This window comes from Hippopotamus amphibius, chromosome 8, assembly GCF_030028045.1.
Source record: "Hippopotamus amphibius kiboko isolate mHipAmp2 chromosome 8, mHipAmp2.hap2, whole genome shotgun sequence".
In the NCBI taxonomy this organism is placed as follows: domain Eukaryota; kingdom Metazoa; phylum Chordata; class Mammalia; order Artiodactyla; family Hippopotamidae; genus Hippopotamus; species Hippopotamus amphibius.
The window spans coordinates 58,576,109-58,591,496 of NC_080193.1; the positions used below are offsets into that span (position 1 = coordinate 58,576,109).

At 35.2% G+C, this 15,388-nt stretch overlaps 1 protein-coding gene across 1 annotated transcript in view; it reads right to left on the reverse strand.

Moving 5' to 3' along the window:
- LRP1B (LDL receptor related protein 1B) overlaps positions 1-15,388 on the reverse strand; it is a 1,778,947-nt gene that overhangs the window by 634,276 nt on the left and 1,129,283 nt on the right. Inside the window, exon 21 of the mRNA XM_057745031.1 lies at positions 11,071-11,253. Within this exon, the coding sequence (XP_057601014.1) occupies positions 11,071-11,253 (183 nt within the window). The remainder of the gene's footprint in view (positions 1-11,070; positions 11,254-15,388) is intronic.

A 15,388-nucleotide genomic window follows, 5' to 3' on the forward strand; every position in this document is an offset into this window, starting at 1 on the left:
AGATTCTCTGGAGGAGATGAAATGGCATTATAACAATTTTCCTTAAACATCTGGTAGAAATTTTCATCTAGATTTGAAGTTTTTGATGGAAGAGTGACAGGGGATATATATTGATCATTTTTTTAAAATTTTATAAAATATATCACATTTTTCCTTTCTAGAATTAACTTTGGAAATTTATATTTTCAACTACTAAATGATTTTATTAATATAGGTTTTTAAATTCATTTATATGACACTTAATAGTTCCTTTAGTTTCTATAATTTCTTCAAATCTGTGATTATTTTCCCATTTTCATTTTGTGCACTGCACTTTCAATGTGTTCTTACTTATTAGGTCAGTAAATGTATTAGCGAATTTAGTTATTCTTTCAACAACCTAATTCTTGAATTTTCAAGTTACGCTATTTTCCTTCTTTTTTCTAAATTCAAAGAATAATTTGAAATCTGCTTCCCTTTGGTTTTGTTATTTTCTAACTTCTTGAGTTTGATGTTGCATTAGTCAGGATAAGCTATGCTATAGTAACAAACCCTAAAATCTACTGGTCTAACTTAGTAAAGGTTAATTGGTTGTTCACATAAAATCATGGAAGGAAAATTTGCCTTCCTCCATCTTCTGTGTGTGCCCTCTACACCCATTGAGTCAGGGGTAAAAAAATGGAGGAGATGCTCCCTATAGCTTAACTGCTTTGCATGGAAATGATATAGTCCCTTCTGCTCACAGTCCATTAGCTAGAACTCGTTATTTGCCCCAATCAAACTGCAAGAGAGTTGAGAAATACAAGAAAGCATAAGGAGCTGGTAAATACTGTGTCTGGCATATATTGTTAAAAAACTGTTTTTTTTTTTTTTTTTAATTACTTAGTGTAAATACAGGTGTCCCCAAAGTCTCAGAATAGCTTTAACCTTTAATAATTTTAGAAATATAAATGCTACAAATATAAAAATTGTTTAAAAGTTTATGTAAATTTCTTACAATTTTGTAAATTGAGTTTTAGCTACATATAATTCTATCAATTTTGAATATAACATTTAAAATACATTTTTCGTTCAGTCCCTGTAAGTAAAGAGGGCAAACTACTGTAAACAAACAAAAATTTATTATTCAGGATTCATAAACTAAATATATGTTAAAAATAAAGTTTCAAGTGACGTCTTTTGTAATTTTACAGCATTTATACTTCTGAAATTGCTAAAGCTTAAAAACACATTGAGAGTTTGGGGACACTGCATATAAATTTACAAAGTTATGAATCTTTCCCTTGAGCAATGCTTTATTTATATTCCATATGTTCTGATAAATAGGTATATTTTGTAAAAGTTCTACAAGTTTAGTTTGATTCCATCTAGAATTAAGATAGAAAATGTTTTATTATTAAATTTCCAAGGAGAAAAGTGGTTTACTCTTCATAATTATAGGCTTATTATATGATGGTCAAATAATTTGCCTGCATTATTTCTATTTCTTAGAATTTATTGAAGTTGTTTGTGACGATAAATGTTCATTTAAAAATATTTCATGAGCCTCATGAAAGAAGGTTTATTTTTTGCCTTCTAAGAATAGAGTTACATTTTTATTAATTTGATCTCAACATGAATTCTTCAGATCTTCTATATTCTGGCTTAGCTTTCTTCTACTTAATTTTTCAGAGTAAAATAAGTGAATAAAATTTCTTGCTCCTAATATGATTTTCAGATTGCGGTTTCTGTAGTATTTGTGGTATAAAGTTTGATAGTATGTTATTTAACATAAGATATTTAAGACTGCAAAATTTTTATTGAAAATTGCCTTTTTATCATTAAATATGTTTTTCTAAGTCTCATCAATGTTTTACTCTGACCCCTAAACTTATCTCACTCATTCTCTCACTAAATCCTATTTTCTTGTTGCTCTATTAATTTCCTTAGTGACTCTTTAGTGAAAAAATGACTTATACTTTGTACATCTAAATTATCTGCAACAATATTTTAGCTAGGTATAGAACATTAGACTACGTGTTTTTCCCTTAGCTTCCTACTACTCTATTATCCTGTGGCATTTCTTAATGACCTCTTAGATAATCGGATTTTCTTTCTTGTAGTTTTGGTACCTGATGATGTGCAATTTCAAAATGACTTATAAAGGTTTGGGTTAATTTAATTAATTCTACTCAGAAGTCTGAAAATACTTCTTTAAGAGGAATTAAGTTCTTCAATTCAGAGAAAACTATTCTACTATATGTTTGCTATTCTACTGTATGTTTGTTTGATTGTTTACTTTTAGTACCTAAATTCTTTCATGGAATTTCTCTGAGTATCTTTGGTAGCCTTACAACCATGTATCTTGACTGCTCATTCTTTTATTTTCTTTTTTTCTGTGACGCTTTCTGGGTGAACCATATACTATTATTTTTCAGTTCACTTTCTCTGTGTCCACTCTAGAGTTTATTTAAAATTCCATTTTGATATATTTTCTTCTCAAATCTAAACAGGTGTCATTCTCCACCTTTTCCTGTTACAATTATTCTGTTCATCATATCTATATTTATATATTGTATCTATATATCATATATAAATTCATATATGTTCTTGTTCATTTTAGGGATTTTTTTTCCATTTTTTTTTCTTTGAGGATCTCAAACATATTTATTTTAAACTCTTTTTTTACGCTTGCATCTCATTTTCATTTATTCTTGAGTAAATTCACTTTGTAATGGTTGATTTTTGATGGCTGGTTTTATTAGAGTTTATTCATGTATTTTAGAATTTTGGTTTGTGATCTCATCTTGGACAGCAGTTTTCAATTTTCTCTCTGACTTTATGTGTTTACCCATCACTGTGTACAGGTATTGCTGCTTCCACTTCAGTCCAGCCCATTACTGCCAGCCCTGTTGGTTAAGAAATGCATCTTATATTTGGTTTGGGGGAGATTCTACCCCAACAAGATGTTATATTTTTACTGGATTCAGTTTTTAAGCTAGTCAGAGGCTTGGCTTAACTGCACACAACTTCATTTAAGTAACTATTCTAGACAGCAACTAGCATTAATATTTTTGTGTGTTTGTTTTATTATCCTTTCTGAACCAAAGGAATCTTACTCCAGTTTTTGGTTTCTAGCCATGAGCCTGGCTCCAGTCCCCAACTTCAGGTGGGACAGCGTTCTTTCCCATTAAACCTAAGACCTGAACACCTGTTCATCTCTTTTGGCCTCCATACTGAACCTAGTCAGGCATCCAGCTTCAACGCTGATCACCATTTGTTATTCTGCTTTATTTCAGTTCATCAGGGATATATACTGTTTGTTAATAGAGCTATATCTCTCTCATTTTTCCTATTGTATTTTATTATCACCTCTATCTGCTTTTAGCAGTAGTGAAAATTCAAAGCGTTAACCTAAAATTCCACCTTAAAAATTTTTTTCTTACTCCTTCTTAATAACATTCAATAGTTCATTGTGTGAATGCACTGTAATTATTATTTCCCTTATTGATGGGCAATGCATTATTTCTAGTTTTTTGCTATTAAATCAAAATATTGCATTAAAAATCTTGTGTATATATTCTTATATACTCCTGCTGTTCTTTACATGAATTTCTAGAAGTGGGAAGGCTGGATCTAATTTACCTTTCTACTAACAGCTGGGGGCCCTATTTTCCTTATAATCTTGCCATCAATGTATAATGTCAAAGTTTCATTTTTTCATTCTGAAGAGTGGCATTTCTTTTCCATGAGAGAAGCACCTGAATTTCCTCCCCTGATTCCCTGACTATAATATATAGTTGATCCGCAAACAACATGGGGGTTAAGGGCACAGTTGAAAATCCAAATATAACTTTTGACTCCCCCCAAAGTTAACTACTAATCACCTACTGTTGACTGGAAGCCTTAACATATATTTTGCATGATATGTGTATCATATATACATATATACTATATTCTTACTATAAAGTAGGCTAGATAAAGGAAAATGTTATTAAGGAAAATTATTGGGAAGAGACAATGCATTTACAGTACTATATCTTATCAATATCATAAGATTATATTGTCTGTTCACAAGACAAATCAACTGTCAGTGCCTATACCAATATTGTCTTTTTTAAAAAATAAATTTATTTATTTATTTATTTATTGGCTGTGTTGGGTCTTCGTTGCTGCACACGGGCTTTGTCTAGTTGCGGTGAGCAGGGGCTACTCTTCGTTGTGGTGCATGGGCTCCTCATTGCTTTGGCTTCTCTTGTGTGGAGCATGGGCTCTAGACATGTGGGCTTCAGCAGTTGCAGCACACAGGCTCAACAGCTGTGGCTCATGGGCTCTAAAGCGCAGGCTCAATAGTTGTGTCACACTGGCTTGTTGCTCCGTGGCATGTGGTATCTTCTTGGACCAGGGCTCAAACCCATGCCCCCTGCATTGGCAGGCAGATTCTTAACCACTGTGCCACCTAGGAAGTCCCCAATATTGTCTTATATGACACAAAATACTGTAGATTTTATATGTATCACTAACACTAGACATCAAAAATGAAAAAGATAATGTGAATAAGATTCATATTTATTTACAGGTATAACAATTCATGCATTGATAATGAAGCAGCAGCAATATGATTGCTTCGCGGTAGCCCAGGTATCCACCAATGGATGAATTGTTATACATTTTTTATGGCATATAGTATTACAGTCATATTCAGATTTCAGTGTTACAAACATCATTACATTAAAAAAAAAAACACTTACCTCTGATAATAGACTAATACACGCTTTCTCCAATTGTGAAAGAGGCATACTGTATAGTAATGTGATTCTTTGAAAGCAAAGTTATAAGACACTAGGAAAACTAACACATTATTAATTTTATATTACATATCACTCACTTTAAGCATATGTTGGGATAGGCTATCCACTTCAATACAAGTCGTGCCCATGATGTTCTACCTGATGAACGCTGAGGTGATGATACTGATGATGACACAAAAACTTCTCATACAGTTCTTGTCGTACAGTTACTCGATTTTTACACAGACACTCACACACATACACAGCAGATAAGTTTATTGAGAGTAGGACATGATGCTTATTTATAATTTATTAAGTGGAAATAGATCACCATAAAAGTCTTCATCCTTGCCACCTTCATGTTGAGTAGGCTAAGGAGGAGGAGGAAGAGTAGGAGTTGGTCTTGCTGTCTCAGCGGTGGCAGAGGTGGAAGAGGTAGAGGAGGTGGTATTGGAGAAAAGAGAGGCAGGCACACTTGGTGTAACTTTACAGAAATACACTATAATTTCTCTCTGACTTTTATGCTCTTTCAATTCTCTAAAAATGTTTCTATATGGTACTAATTTTTCGTCTATCATTTGCTTTAGTTTTAGGGCCTATATCATAGAACCGTTCATGCCATGAAAGAAGTCAAAAGCATCTCGAAAAATTGTAACCCTTCTGCTAAATTGTCTAATGTTAGTTTGTTTTCTGGCACTGCTTCTTCTAATTCTTCTTCCTTATCATCTGGCACTAGTTCAGAAACATTCATCTCCATCCAGTTGTATTTTGTTAATTCCTCTGGTATGGTGTCTATTAGTTCTTGAATTACTCCAAGATCTATACCTTAAAACCCTTCACTCCCTCATACCCAACCTTCTCCGCCGTATCTACAATCTCTTTCATAATTTCCTTGATTGGCTCACTCGTAAATCCTGTGAAGTCACACACAACATCTGGACACAGTTTCTCCAACAGGAATTTAATGTTTCGCGTTTGATGGCTTTCACAGCCTTTTCTTTAATAACTATGGCATCTTCAATGGCGTAATCCCTCCAGACTTTCATGATGTTCTCTCTATTGGGGTTCTCTTCCATAACACTAACAACCCTCTCCACAGAGTACTGTGTGTAATGAGCCTTAAGGGTCCTTATGACTTGCTGATCTAGGTGCTAAGTTAGAGACATTGTTTGGGGGTAAATAAACCACCTTGACACATTCGGTGTTGAATTCATGGAGTTCTGGGTGGCCAGAGGACACTGTCCAATATCAAAAGAACTTTAAAAGTCAGTCCCTTACTGGCAAGGTACTTCCTGACTTCAGAGGCAAAGCACTGATGAAACCAGTCCAGGAAAGGGGTTCTCATTGCCCAGGCCTTCTTGTTATACAATCAGAAGATTGACAGCTGGTATTTATTTTTCCCCTCAAGGTTCAGGGGTTAGCAGCTTTATAGGTGAGGGCAGTCCTGATCATAAGCCCTGCTGCCAATAAAGTTGGCCTGTCCCTTTCTGATTTAAATCCTGGTGCTCTCTTCTCTTCCTTACTAATAAATGTCCTTTGTGGAATTTTTTTTCAGAGTAGGACACTTTTGTCTGCATTAAAAACCTGTTCAGGCAGATATCCTTTCTCCTCAGTGATTTTTCTTAATGGCATCTGGAACTCATCTGCTGCCTCTTGCTTGGCAGAAGCTGTTTCTTCCGTTATCTTGACATTTTTTAAACCCAAGCCTCTTTCTCAAATTATCAAACTATCCTTTGCTGGCATTACATTCTCCACCTTTAGATCCTTCACTTTTCTTTTGCTTTAAGTTGTCATATAATGACCACTTTTTCTCAAATCATATTAGTGTCTTTAGGTATGCCCTTTTTATAGCAATGTTGCACTCACATAAAAGCTGCATTTTCAATACATGATAAAAAAGGTATTTCAGAGAAAGTGCAAGGTTTTCACACCTGCTGATGTAGCTGCAGTAATGGCTTCACAAATTTCCTTTCCTTTTTTTTTTTTTTTTTTTTTTAACAGTAGCCCTTATGCTGGATTCATTATCTTGAAATGGTGGGCAACCGTGGCTCCAGACCTCAATCTACAGTACATATCAAGCAATTCAACTTTTTCTTGTAATGTCATGGCTTTTCTCTCCCTCTTGGGAGCACTTCCAGCATCCACAGCAGCACTTCATATGGGTCCCATGGTGTTATTCAAGGTTTATGGCATTGCACTAAACATGATGAAAAATACACAAGCACCAAAAGAGATGACTTTTTCTTATGATATGCAATTTACTGGATGGACAAACTGCTCATGTGGAGATGATTAATGTCATGTGGCATTTTAAGCAGATACTAGCAACACTTGAGCTCACCGAAATAGCAAGAGGAGGTAGCTACAAAATTATTATAACATGTACTACAGCTAATTTTTTGCAGTTAGGATTTAATACTGTATCTTTACATTTGTTTAGACTTCTGTTGACTGCAAACGGTACTATGTCTGGTTTGTAAGTTTTAATAAATTTGAACTTTTTATAATAGATTTGTGTAGATTTTATGGTAGTGATGGATAAAATAGACAAGTATTTACATATATTTATTATATATATTACATCATGCACTCATGATATACCTTTTTCTTAATTTTTTCAATATTCCTAGGCTATGTGGTTCCTCTGTGAATTTTTTCAAATCGTTGCAAATCTCCAAAAAAAGTTTCCAATATATTTATTTAAAAAACTTTGCATATAAGTGGATGTAATTCAAACCGCTGTTGTTCAAGGGTTAATTCTACCTGCAATTTGTTGGTCTGATATGTGAGAGACAAGATGTGGAAGAGTATAGTTCTTGGTCAAAGACAAGTCCTTTGAGATTAGAAACTCTGAGATGATAATGGTTGTATCGTACTTTAACTTGATTTAGCTATCTCTTCTTTACTGGAATAAAGAAGCATGAATGTGCCTGCATTTTTATACTAACAGATAGCAATTTATGTATAAAAGCCATTGTAACCAACAAATATAAATTGATTGCCCTGAAAACTTTTAAATGCTCAAGCTAGCATTCAGAATTTTTTAAAAATAAATATGAACTCTGAATTCAACATCTTGAATAGTTTAAAGGTCTTTTAGCTTGTAAAGCTGAGACTCTAACTGAAAAATATCACAAAGATTATAGATATGTACATATTTTAATCCAATGTGTACATTTGTGGTTCACATTAATATCTGCAAGGTTCATAAACAGTCATATATTGTGAATTATTACCCCTCGAGTAGTTTAATACATTTTGGTTTGCTATATTTAAGCCACAGATTAAATTAGAAGCAGACCAATGGTTAAATTACTAGTTTTCACATTCCCCTGATATTTATTTATTTATTCATCCATTCACTTACTGTGTGAACACTTAAGTTCCATTTTTAGCAAATTTCAGTTATACAATCCAGTGTTACCAATTATAGCCACCATGCTATACCACATTTCCCCTTTACCATGCAACATGAGTTTTACTGCAGTTCTGCTTTTTAATTTTAAATTTTGGTTTACATGATGACCATTTGATACAAACATCTTAACAACATTATTAAGTGGATAACTCAAATCCCAAGTCAACACACATAAAAATCTCTCTCAGATCCAATTCTCCAAGGATATCCACTGTGTGGGATCAAAATACATTACCCCCAAAATATGCTACTTTATCATAAGGATTATTTTGAGTTGAAACATCTGAGATTCAACAGATGCGGAAAGAAGTCTCCCTATAGCTTCTATCTGACTAAAAGCATAAACTTTTAAGAAATGAAAACTGCCACAAAACACTTTCCCAGGGAAGTTTTAAGGCCATGAAGATGATGGAAAATCAGTATCTAAATGGACCTACAAAATGTTATTAACTAGCCTTTATCTTCCATTAGTTTTTCCATATATTTACCTTTCCACAATCTGCCATCCCTATAAACTCAAAGTCCTTTGCCTTTGTCTTGTCCCCTCTGTGTGGATAGAGGTAAAGGTTTTTTCCTCCCTACATCAGCCATCCTCATCATGATTCAGATTTAAGTTGAGTCATATTCAGAAAAAGCTGTTTTGTAAGAGTTCATTGTGAAATATCAATACACACATACAAGATAAATCGCAATCACTTGAAATTTTCTTTTAACTTTACTTAACCCTCTTTATTATTTATATGTTTCTCTCCATATTTTCTGTCATAGACAGTTCAAGCCAGTTTTTACTAACATACAGCTTTTTGAAATTACTTTATTATGAAGGCATTTATAATTTCTTTCTTTATCAGGAAATTTCAGCCTGATTTTATGTTTCACCTCTAAATTTGCTAAATCTTGATAGCATAATCAGTTAGTTTTAGCTCAGGATTTTCCAAGTAAATTTATATTTATATTTTGTTTTCCTATAGCCTTGTCAGTTCCTTAGTCATATACCTGTTAAAGATTGTTATGTGATATATTTCAGCATTAGTTCAATCAAGCAAATGCCAGAAGCAACATGAGAAAAAATATGCACTATATATACTTAGTATAATGTTAGCCTGAGTAAAATAATTGGCTCTTTGGCATCAGAATTAGCTTGTTAAATAAGAACTTTCTTAAAAAGTTAATCATTCATTCACTGAACAAGTTATTCATCTATTAATTTTCAATTAATATACAATGTTCCAAAAAGATAATTTCTAAACTCAAAACCACATTCCTTTAGCCAATAACCCCCAAACTAAGAATCTTTATGTAATAATTGAAAAGTCACCTGACTGTTAAAAATATTATTGGACAAATATCGTTTGAAAATACAACTCCCTCGGGCTTCCTAGGTGGCTTCCTAGTGGTTAAGAATCCGCCTGCCAATGCAGGGGAAACGGGTTCCATCCCTGCTCCAGGAAGATGCCACATGCAATGGAGCAACTAAGCCCGTGCAACACAACTACTGAGCCTGCGCTTTAGAGCCCGTGAGCCACAATTATTGAGCCCATGTGCTGCAGTTACTGAAGCCCACGCACCTAGAGCCCATGTTCCGCAACAAGAGAAGCCATGGCAATGAGGAGCCCGCACCGCAATGAGGAGCCCGCACCACAACGAAGAGTAGCCCCCACTCACTGCAGCTAAAGAAAGCCCACGCACAGCAAAAAAAGACCCAACACAGCCAATAAAATAAATAAATAAATTTAGAAAGAAAAAAAAGAAAATACAACTCCCTCACTAGGAGTAGGCCTCAGGAGTATTTATTTATGTCCATGTTAGCTTATATTTATTTCTTTATCTCTTATTTGGATGCTTAATTATATCCAGGAGGTGTGTTTAAGAAACACAATTCCTTTTTATACCTTTAAATGCGTGTGGGCCATGTGGTTTCTAGAGTGTCTGCTTACTCACAGCTATAACAACTTTTCATGTCTACCTTTTGCTTGAAATACTTAATAAAGGGCCAAATGAATCACAAAGAACTCATGATTAAGCAATTCAAAAGCAATTTCACATTAAAAACAACTCCCAGGGATGATTCAAGAATATATCCTAAAATCTAAAGAAAGTTTTTTCCATGGGTTATTTGGATAATGACACCAATCATTTCACAAATTATACCACAACAGTTAATTCCCTAAACTTCAGCTATCATCTAGTATAGAGAAGGAAGTAAATACATTAGTTTTTCATGTTAGGTAGCACATACTGTATGGAGAAAAACAAAATGGACACGTCATAATAACAGAATAACATATAAAAATTAAACGCCTCAGTGACTCAAAACAAATCAAAGTTTTGAATGACAGTCATCACTTTCATTCTAATGGAGTCTAGCAACAGCACAATAAAATTTAGAAAACTAGTTGAAGATAAATGCATATAATTCTACCTTTCCTTTCTAGTCATCATCATTAAATTTTATAGTGAGGATTTATCTATGAAAAGGGGAATGCTGTATGTGGGTTTAGCACACATCTCTCTGGACTGTGAAATTCCAGACTCTGAATCCAGATTGCCTGGTTTCAAATCTCAGTTCTTCCAGGCTGGCTCTGTGAGCCAGCAAGTTAAAACTTCTTTGGACTTTTTGACTTCAGCAAATTAAAAACTTCTCTGGGCCTCAGTTTTCTCATTGTGAATTAGCATGATGAAAAGTGTGTTCACGCAGAGAACATCCTTAGAAGTGTGCCAAGTCCACAGACACCTCTTAATAAATGTTAGCTACTACTACTGTCATGTATACAATGTGAGCAAACCTACTAGAAACACAGGGTACTTTTTATAAAGGAAAGATATGGATTGAGAAGGGCCCAAAAGGAACCTACATCAAGGAAGCAAACCCAAGGTAGAAGTTGAACCCAGTGTTCTGCTTACCTGTACTCCGACAGGAAAATTTGGTTCTGTGATCACACAATCGTAAGGTACCATTGCAGCCTTTTTCATCACTACCATCTTCACAATCTTTTTCCCCATCACAGCGCCACACATCAGGAATGCAATTTCCATCAGGGTGACATTGAAATTCATTCCCATTACAACCAGCAGGAGAACGAATCTCTTAAATTGAAATGAGAGAGAGAGACAGAGGGGGGAAGACAAGAGAGGAATTATGATTTTACTTGATAATATTTTTAAATTTTTTTCTTTCTTCAGGCATTATAATGATGCTAGAGAGAATATATTTTTACTTTAGTTGTTTAATAGCTGCAATACTCTCTAGTATTTCAAATTTGTTTTAGAAACTTTAATAATTAGAGAAAATGTTTCTTGCTTCCCACAGAATTCCTGAAAGTGTCATGAATATAAGGAAAAAAAAGAAAGAGCAATAAGATAATATGTGATATTCTGTTGTGATTTTAATTAGTATCTTAACAATGGGATCCTGGAAGGGATTTTCTCTATAGGACAGAAAATAGATTTCACATTATACTCTAAATGCTTAGACGTTCGTTGATCTTTTGACATCTCTTTAGATAATTTCTTTCACACTGGTAACAGGTAAATAACCAAAAAATAAGAAGTAAACTCTGATTAACAAAATCTTTGAAAAATAATTCCAAAAATGTTGAAAAACAAAACCCCCAGATAATTAAAAAAAAATTATTCAGGACATAAGATTTCAATTTTAGAATCAGAACAGACACAAAAGAATTTAATGAGGCACTATGCAGTCAAAATCAATGTATCAATTAATAATTCATATAGTGCCCTGATCATACTAACACTCAAAACCTGATGACTAAAAATATAGGCTAAATTTTGTAGGTAAGCATAAACAAGAATAAGGAAAAATAAGTGTTGGGGATATAGATGTTTTTACAGTAGAACAATTGAAAAATATGACTGTAATCAGCAGTACATTAAATTTGTATTAATATCTAATATTGTGAGCTATACTAACCAGAATCTCCAAATACTGTTGTAAAATAAATATTTTAACATACATTTTTCTAGACCATAGTTTTAATGCAACAAACTTATTGTGTATCTCATGTAGCTATAGCCAACAATTAATTTACATTATATCTATAAAAGCAATTATTCTACATCATCATAAAATTGAAGCAAGTCCAGGTGAGTTTCTCATTACTTAATAAGCTGATTTGGTAGGAAGTGTAAAAATATCAATAAACAGAAACCTCAATTAAGTATACTCGAGTTGGGAGAGCAGAAGGGGGTATCTCACACCTTGCAGCTGTAGCAGAGCCCAAGAGGAAGAAAAACAGGCTCTTCTTTTCTGGCAAGAACTCTGCCTACGAAAATCCATGGACTCACTGTTTACTAGAGGGCTCCCATCTTCCTTTTCCTCTCTATAAAAGCATTGCTTTTTCCTTGCTGTGAGGGAACTTGCACATAGCTCACGATGGCGCAGACTCTTAATTGCCATTTTTTGCTGATCCCAAGTACACCCATCTTTGCTGGAGAAATATGTGGCAGTCAATTTGCTTCAGGTCAACTTTTGGCGACACACACGGGGACCAGAGAAGAATCCTGACGGCTCCAGGGCTGGTGAACACACGGGTGCAGGACCCACAACAGAGTCTACTGTTGCTCGCGGCTTTTCCTGCTGTCGCTGGAGTTTAAAGGCAAGACTTTCTCTTGGATCCAAACTCACATCCTCTTTCCACCTAAAGCTCTCCAGGCTTTATTCAGAGTCTATCCAAAGGTTTCATCTTTCTGGGGAAGGCTTGTTCTGTATGCGAGGACTTGTTTGGCACTTAGGTCTGATTTTGATATCGGACGGTTTCACTAAAACTGGCTAGCTTGGCCTATTCCCTTCAGAACACTGGCTGCTTCTCCTAAAGCTGCCTAGCCTTCGACCCATTCCTTTGAAAATAGGGCAACAGTGTCAGGTTTTACAGCCGTTGGCCTATTCTTTTGAAAGGACTATTCTCTGGAAACTGGTTGAAAAAGCCTTTGGCCTGGTTCCTTTAAGCTGTTTCCTTGAATTGGCTGGGATTGTCTTGCAAGCTGTCTGAACTGAACCATTTGTGCTGTAAGCTGTTTATGTTGTTTGAATATTGTTCTTTACTCTAGAGGAAAAACCTCTAATAAATGAGATCCCAGTTACCTAAGTATTTTGAGCCGCCTCGCCCCTCCCCCACTGGGTCTCTGGCCAATTTTCTGTTTACAAGCATTTGTAACTAAATGGACCAACCTGACCAAAGGCAATTTAGAATATCAATGGCCGTTATGGAGAATTTGTGAAATCTCCCAATTTAATTTCCTTAAAACCAAATTAGGCTACAATAGCTCAAAAATTTCCAGAACTGAGTGCAGTGCTTATTTCAATTGGTATTTTGAGGCTTCCCAACATTATCAGGAGTCTAAAATTGCCTCTCTGCAAAATAAGATTTTAAGATTAACTGAGGAAAACAAATGATTTATGAGAGATAAAGTGGCTCTCAAAGCCTCAGGCTCTTCTTCCGTGTCTTCTCTGTCTCCGGTTCCACTTCTGGGGCCACCTCCCTCCTTCCTTTCTCTGCTGCCTATGCCTCCACTGTACTCTTAATCGCCCCCTACTAATTCTCTGGCCAGACTTCCCTTTTTTCTCTGAAACTCTCCCACTCCCTTTTCCTCTGAACTTGTCAGAACATGTTTCTTTAAAAAAAGCCTTCTGAGCATCCGGAGGCTAAATCTTTAATATCTTATACTCCTTGGACTAAAGCTGATCTGTGAGGTGTAGTCAAAGAATTTCCCAAATAACCAAAGATCCTTACACTTTTGCTGAGGAATTTAATATACTCCTTCGAGCTCACCAACGTGGTTTCTCTGACTTATTTCAGCTAGTTCATATGCTCATCAGTGAAGGCCAGGCCCAGCATTTGGTGAAAACTGCTAATTGAGAAAGTTCTGAAAGATGCCTGGGATTATAACCAGGAGACCAACCTGCTATCTTATTATGTGTCAGGCTCAGAAAATTGCTAGGCAACTTTATTGAGCAATTACTAGGGATTTTCCAAAGCCCGCTGAGTGGAACAAAATTCAGACTTGCACACAAAAATCTGACAATCCTGTTCAAAAAAATTACAATTGACTTCAGATTGTTTTTAAAGAAAATTCTGGTCTTCCTTCAGATGTTAACTCGAGTAGCTTTTAACTCTATGTTTATTAATGGGCTGAACTGAGATCTTTTCTTTTTAGTAAAAAAGACCAGGATGAAATGTGAAACTATGTCCACTGCAGATGTAGTTAATCTGACAAGCCAGCTTTCTTGTATTCTATATGAATCACCTCAAAGGACGACCATTGAAATTCTTAATCTTCAACTCCAACAAATGAAGGCTCCAAAATGAAACCAAAACCCTCTTAGTTTTTGCTATCATTGCAAAGAACCAGGGCATTAGAAAGGAGACTGTTACAAACTTAAGTGCTGTAGATGCCTTTAGCCCTCTGACCAGCTTTTCCAATGCCCCCCAATTTTCAATGGTGGGGTTCTAAGGAACTAGAGGGTTTCTTCCCAATCTTCCCTCTTAATCAGCTTGGAGAATCATTTCTCAAGCTAGGGGATGAATCTCTTCCAGTCCTAACTGATACCAACTCTCAGTGCTCAACCCCACCACCATAAAACAGCCCCTGCCTTGGAGCACCAAAACAGTTCAAACAGTGGGGATATATAATGAACCTCGAGAGGTTCCTATCTCTGAACATATACCCTTTTGTTTAGGCCTTTTGAGAGATACACACCCTTTTCTTCTTAGTTCCTCTACTTCCTATCCATTTATTAGCCTGACATTTCTTAGAGAATTATGCCAGAAATTCTTTCTCCCAAAAGGGGAAAATAATTCTCAAAATTGACAGTGTCATCAAAGAACCAACCAGGTAAATTAAGTGACCCTTTGACATCTTTTATTGGTTACATCTCTGATGGTAGTAGAGCAGATTCTGGAAATGTTGATCATTTGTCCCTATTGAATCAGTTACTGTTTTCCTTTAGGGCGAAATCTCCAACTGTTTGCAAAATTCACAGTGCATCTCCCATCAAAATTTAAACAGAATCCTCAAAATCTCTTCCCCAAATTAATCAATACCCTATAGGAAAATCTTCAAGGCACAAAGCCCATAATAGAATACAGGCTCATTATCCCTTGTACTAGCCCCTGTAACACTCCATTTTACCAGTGAGAAAAGCAAAGGGCCAAAGGTGGAGGTTTTCTCAGGACCTCTGAGCAGTAAACAACACTGTTAGCCT